The sequence below is a fragment of the Alosa pseudoharengus genome, unplaced genomic scaffold (genome assembly GCF_046254945.1).
Source record: "Alosa pseudoharengus isolate Yale_2024_CS ecotype anadromous, Long Island Sound unplaced genomic scaffold, YU_APseudo_1.1 YU_APseudo_1.1_scf_3, whole genome shotgun sequence".
Classification (NCBI taxonomy): domain Eukaryota; kingdom Metazoa; phylum Chordata; class Actinopteri; order Clupeiformes; family Clupeidae; genus Alosa; species Alosa pseudoharengus.
The window spans coordinates 33,968,839-33,976,271 of NW_027468718.1; the positions used below are offsets into that span (position 1 = coordinate 33,968,839).

The window sequence follows — 7,433 nt, forward strand, 5'->3', positions numbered from 1 at the left end:
ATATTAGAGTAGGGAAGGAATAGAGTTAAGTTGAGCTGTTTGCTTGTTAGCTAAGATAGCTCTTCTTTTTTAAGTGTTTCACCTCTTCTGAACTGTGGTGTTTACATGTACCCAGAGCAGTATTTTCTATGTCCAGCGTTTCAGAAATTAAAGAAGCGAGCTGATCGGCTGACTGGCCGTTCAGTAAGCAGTGATGTGATTGGCTGTTTTGGGAAAATTTGTAAAAAAGTTTTGTACTTGTAAATTCGTTTCGTACCCGTAGATCTGTTTCATGTCTGTAGAAAACAGATGCGCACTTGCAAATGCAAAATCCGTGCGTGCAAAAATCGTTCGCAAATTTTTTTTCTACACAGTGACAAAACGGATTTGAAGATGTTCAAACCATTTTTACATGCACAAAATATTTTTACAGATACAAATTATTTTTACATGTACACAAATCATTTTTACGAGCACAAAATATTCTTACAAGCACAAAACGTTGGTACAGGTACAGAAAACTTTTGGCGAGAATTTTATACCATAGACGCAGAAGCATAAATTCTATTCACCAGCACATCAGTGAGGGTGTTTACGTCGTATGCATCCACGCAAAAATGTATGGGCGTACAAATAGCAGTCGCTTTCAAAATAAAAGCAACGATTTTGATTTGCGTGCATTATCTCTATGCTAGGCTCTTGACTATTGTTTTTTCACGGACCTTACGCGGGCCGGTCAGGGAAAGCCTATGTTGCCCATGTGTGGCCTAGGCGATAGGCTAATCTGCATAAAGTGTGCTGTCATAAATATCAGACATTCAGTAAAATCTTTTTATGTCAGGATATACATTAATACAGATATATTATAGCCTACTATATATTGTAATCCTCTGGTCTTCTAATGTTATTTAATAAAATGCCTAGCCCCACCCCCGCCCCCCCCAAAAAAAAGAAAAATCGAGGTTTGTATCGAACCGTGGGTCAAAAATCGTATTACAAACTGAATCGTGAGGTTGGTGTATCATTACAGCTCTAACACACACACACACACACACACACACACACACACACACACACACACACACACATACACGCACATACTGTACACACACGCACATATACACACACACACACACACACACACACATATATACACACATATATATATACACACACACACACACACACACACACACACACACACACAGATATATACAAACACACATATATACACACCAGGGCCGTAGTCACCATAGACATTGAGGGGGACGTGTCCCCCCCAATATTCAAATATGACCAAAATGTCCCCCCCAATATACGGACATAGAAAAATAAATCAAAAGCTATCAAAAGCTTCCATTTACTGCAGCCTACCAAAGATCCTTGATTACTGTACTAGCTCCGCTTTAACCCTCTCTGACCCTACTGCGGTGAGGTAGGGCTGGCAACACAATTCTCACAAAACTTTTTGGAAAGGTGCAGCACAGGCTAAGGAAATCCCATACATGTTTGGAGCCGATCAGACTCAAAGGGAACTTTGAAACATTGTCCATATTGTAACCTATTCTCGCAATGATAGCGAAAGTGAAAAGTTTTATTTTAAATGATGAATTTGTGCAAGCCCGTGCCATTCATTTCTTTCACATGTCTTACAACATAAATAATGCATTCATATGCTAGTACTAATGCCAGGAATTACCCTGTTTATAGGCCTCTTAGAAATGGTTGTTGCATCTTGCATATTATTTAGATGCGCACTCGATCGCGCATCCATGCAGGCAAAACGTAGGAATCAAATGTGGCGACGGCACACAAGTTGGAAAAAACGTCTTAACAACTTGTTTGTGATTTTTTATAATATTTTTTGCATGGCCCTCAGACCCCACCACAGATTTGGTCCCCCCCAATGTTGACATCATGACTACGGCCTTGATACACACATACACACACACACACACACACACACACACACACACACACACACACACACACACACATATACACAAACACACACACATATACACACACACACACACACACATATACACTCATACACATACACATGGCATGGCAAGTGTGTGTGTGTGTGTGTGTGTTTGAGCGTGCATTTGCTTTCTTGGAAGTTGATTCTTTCTAGGAAAATCACACACCGTGCCTTCCTCTGTTTGAATATGTGCTACAGGCATGGGCTGGGCTGGGCTGGGCGGTTTGAGAATTGAACAGGGGCAATATGCCTACAGGCCTACATGGCATCTTGATGAATTTCAGGCACAGACATTTTCTCTGCTTTAAGCCCTGTGTGCTATCCGTACTTACTGACATGTAACTTGTGTGTGTGTGTGTGTGTGTGTGTGTGTGTGTGTGTGTGTGTGTGTGTGTGTGTTGCAGTGGTCAATAACGTGAGTGACCTGCTGGGTCTGGACTCATTCCAGCTGTCGGAGGTGCTAACCCAGCGCTCCATGATCCTAAGAGGAGAAGAGATCTGCTCCCCACTCACCATCGAGCAGGTGAGACACACACACACACACACACACACAAACACACACTCTCACGTACATACACACACACACATATTAGGGGTGTGAATCTCTCATGTAAAAGACGATACAATTCACATCTAGATACATGGACACGATTCGATACAAGAAAAGATACATGTTCATAAAAAACGATTCAGTACGATTCGATGCGATGCAATTCGATGCAGTTGAAGAATGGAAAGCATTTTGAAATATTTTTTATCATTTGCTTAAGGTGCACATTCATTTTATATTATCAATTATCATGGTCATGTCAATTAGGCAAAAACAAATGTGTGAATATGATTATCTAAACTGAGGTTTGTATACTGTATTGAAATGAAAAAAGAATAGTCTACATTTCAGTCAAACACAGCAGCCAAATATAACATAAAAATACATTTTTATAGACTTTATAGATTTTATAGAGTTATATCTGGTTGTTTTCAAGGAGCTGTAGCCTATTGTTGAGGTAAGACAATACCGAAATAAAATAAAACAGTGCTTAAGACAATCTTGGCCTTTTCTCATATAGCCTAGCCCAGCGGTCCCCAACCACCGGGCCGCGGCCCGGTACGACATGAGTTTAAAAAAAAAATGCATGCAAACTAAATTAAATTTAATTCGCAATAATATCACATTTTTACATGGCATAGGCCTATATGCAGTTGTTTGATTGCACGCATGTTTGCATTTTGCTATTTTCTTACGTCTGTCTGTTCCGCCTTCAACACTTTTACATATTAGGGGTTTGCACCGACGTCACGTTCTGGCCGGTAACTATGGTAACCCAGCACGCGCGGCCATATTGGCAATACTCAGTTAATGAAGTACAATGGAGTATTATGTGGTTGTAGCCGTGTCTAAACAACAGAAAAGCTCATCAAAATGCGTCTAAGATGCAAAGGCATATAGGGCAGGACTTGGACCACAAGAAAAGGCGTGATATTTCGAGAAATTACGGATTATTGGCAGCGTAGATCCATATGAGTTGGGTGAGGGAGACGAAGTACCAAGTTCAACCACAAGCGCCCCTCTTCCTCTGATAACTTCTGGCATTATTGTCCCTTCTCCCTGGTTTTTTAATAACTTTTGGAAGTCGATACCTACACCAGATGTTTTTCTCAGTCTAACCTATTGGTACAACCTAAAACACGGCAATAATTAACCATTTTCCTTGACGATGTTAGGGATTTACTTCAGTGCCTAATGCTTACTAATGAGGCGAGTATCTCCAATATGGCGATGTCCAGATCTGATGACACGCCGTGCAAACCCCTAATTGCCTTCAGCGCTGCGCAGCCTCAGGTCAGCTCACTTCACCTTCTTGGCGAACGGTAGTGTCACACGAAGTTAGCTAAACTGCTAGAATGAGCAACAAAAAACAAGCGTCTTTAGCAGGTCACTGGCCAGAGTGTTTGAGTTGCGAGAGCCGCTGCAGAGATTTCTTACAGAAAAAAAGTCACCGTTAGCTGCACATTTTAGTGAAGAGGATTGGGTGTCAAAACTCGCTTACCTGTGTGACATATTCGGGTTGCTTAATGACCTCAACCTGTCACTCCAGGGGAGAATGACTACTGTCTTTAAACTGGCAGATAAAGTCGCTGCATTTAAAGCCAAGCTTGATTTGGACCGGGGTGTATTTGATATGTTCCAAACAGTAGTGGGGGTGAGACTGAGGCAGGGCCCTTTTTCTCGTAGCTGGTGCGCGATCACCTTGTTGCGGTTTCAAATGAGTTTGAGCGTTACTTTCCATCCTCCAAAGATCCACGGCAAACCAATGAGTGGGTCCGCAACCCATTTGTCAATATCCCGAATAGTCCTAACTTGTCAGCGCAGGAGGAAGAGCAGTTGATCGAAATTGCAAATGACTGTTGTCTTAAGAGTGTGTATAAGGAAACCTCTCTGGCGGGTTTTTGGATCAAAACCAAAGCAGAATATCCCGAGATAGCCGTAAAAGCGCTGAAAACGTTGCTACCATTTTCCACCACGTATCTATGCGAGGCCGTGTTTTCGGCAATGACTGCAACTAAGACCAAATTGCTCAATCGACTGGACATTTCAAACACACTGAGGGTGTCACTGTCTTCCATCACCCCCAGATGGAACCTTCTTGTTGTAGGGAAACAAGCACCGGGCTCCCACTGATTATATTCGTAATGCACGTTTAGTTCCCATGTTTTGTTCCCATATCTTGTTAAGCATGTTCACACTTATAGATGTAGCTTCAGTTGTTCAATATTCATAGTTCATATTGTTCAATTTTCACTTCTTCAAGGTCACATTTTTCACATGTTTAAGAGATCGTTACCTTCACTGTTCATACATTACTGGAGCTAGTTCTTTTCAAGTAATGCATGCACAACACATATGGACCGATTCGTAACATGTAAATCGATATAACGACCGGTTCATTTCAGTTTTATTCCAATACGGGGCTTTACGTATCGATGTAGCCGTATCTTACACGTTAAAAACGGATACCCATACGTATCGGTTAATCTTTACACCCCTAACACATATATATGAACACCCTGGTATCCTAATACACACACACACACACACACACACACACACACACACACACACACACACACACACACTGTTACGACCCGGCTCTAAGCCGCCATAAAGAGGGAGTCGGGACAACAGAGATCATTTTAACCATTAACCAAAATTTAACCAAAAGCAATAAATTATCATTACCAAAAGATAGTAGAAGCATGTATGCAAGTGTGTTCATGTGGGTGCGTGTATGCCAAAGTCAGTATGATGTTCCAAGATAGAAAGACGGTGCCAGTGGGAGAGAGATAACCCAGAGGTGCCTGCAACAGAATGTGACTAACAGAAAAGTGCCCCAATCAAGAGAGAGAACAACCCCCTTAAATACCCACACACCTTTACCACGTGTGCGTGATTAGCTAATTAGACCTGTTAGGCTCGCATTGCCCATGCACTGGCCATGCCAGGCCTGAAGGGGGCACAGGTGGTTGTAACACACACACACACACACACACACACACACACACACACATACACATCAAACACGCATGACTTTCAAAGCACCCTCAAACACTCACACACACACCCTGGTCCTCACAAACATGTCCAAACAGACTCACCCAAATACTCTTTGAACATAGCCAACAGCTCAAATCCTCCTGCACATGCCCAAAGACCTCAATTGTGACAGCTCAGTCTGCACTTTTAACCTGAAAGAAGTGACTGTGTGTGTGTGTGTGTGAGAGAGTGTGTGTGAATGTGTGTGTGTGTGTGTGTGTGTGTGTGTGTGTGTGTGTGTGTGTGTGTGTGTGTGTATGTGTATGTGTATGTGTATGTGTATGCGTATGTGTGTGTGTGTGTGTGTGTGTGTGTGTGTGTGTGTGTGTGTGTGTGCGCGCGTGTGTGTGTTAGTGTGTGTGTATGTGTGTTCTTTGCGTGACTTTGCTGTGTTTCCCGTCTTTTGTCCCCATGTGTGTCCTGTGTGTGTGTGTGTGTGTGTGTGTGTCCTGTGCGTGTGTGTGTGTGTGCGTGTGTGTGTGTGTTACCCTCATAAATCTGAGCGATAGTCATCTGTGGTCACCCAGAGACAATGCAGCTCACAGACACATGCACTTCCCTGTCTGCTCCAGCAGGGGCAACGTTGCACACAGCGCCACTCCAGTGGATGCCTGGCCAGCCTGCCGCAGAGCAGACACAGTATTAAATGGTGGGCAAATAGCAAAGTCTGGGTTCTAACTAAAGCTAATTTAGTTGCCAGGCAACATCTGTTTGCTAATTTAATACCATGAGCAAGATCCAAAGCATAAGCATTGGAGGGTCAAATGCTCAGTGCTCAAACACACACACACACACACACACACACACACACACACACACACACATACACACACACACACACACACACACACACACACACACACACACACACACATACATACACACACACACACACACACACACACACACACACACACACACACATACACAACCACTAGATCAGTCTGCACACACATAATGTACCATGGTACCAAGTCAGATTCAATGTACTGCTCTAACTGTGAACCCCCATAATACACTGAGAGCCACACACACTGATAAAGAATGGGAGAGAACACACACACACACACACACACTGATAAAGAATGGGAGAGAACACACACACACACACACACTGATAAAGAATGGGAGAGAACACACACACACACACACACACTGATAAAGAATGGGAGAGAACACACACACACACACACACACTATTACACACATTGAGTCAGAAAGGGAGGCTAGTCCTTGTGAGAGTGAGAGGCCAAACTGACCCCCTCTGGAGTCACGCTGTTCTCTCTGCGTCTGGCCGTTGGCGTTAGCAACCCCTATGCCCACGACAGGTGTCAAAAGGTCATGATGGGCTGTGTGTCACACACACTCCGACTCTCTGTAACACTCTCTCTCTCTCACACACACACACACACACACACATACAAACACACACACACACACTTGTGAGGTGCACAAGAGGGCTTTTCATGCTTTAAGACAATGAGCTATCAGTTAGAGTCCCACTTAATGGAGTTCATTATTCTCAGTCAAGTTGCTTTCTCTCTCTGTCTCTCTCTCTCTCTCCCCTTTTCTCTCTGTTTCACCCCTTTTCTCTGTTTCTTTCACTCTCTCTTTGCTCCTTTCACACACACACACGTGTGTCTGTACAGTATGTGTGTGTGAGTGTGAGTGTGAGTGTGTGTGCGTGTGTGTGTGTGTGTGTGTGTGTCTGCTTGCGTGTGTCAGTGAGCATGTGTGTGTGTGTGTGTGTGTGTGCGCAGGCGTGTGTGGGGGTGTGTGACTGACTGGCTTTTCTGTTTGACTCCAACATGACTGGGCATGATGGATGGTAGAGCTGCAGGTTATTGTACTCCTGTGTTGTGGAATTTCACTTGC

At 43.4% G+C, this 7,433-nt stretch overlaps 1 protein-coding gene across 1 annotated transcript in view; it reads left to right on the forward strand.

Annotated features, from left to right (window-relative positions):
- Nucleotides 1–2,367: 2,367 nt before the first annotated feature.
- The window catches only part of myo10l3 (myosin X, like 3), a gene marked incomplete at its 5' end in the record, with an annotated part of 54,111 nt that continues 49,045 nt past the window's right edge, over nt 2,368–7,433 (forward strand). Inside the window, 1 exon segment of the mRNA XM_076264101.1 lies at nt 2,368–2,486. Within this exon segment, the coding sequence (XP_076120216.1) occupies nt 2,368–2,486 (119 nt within the window).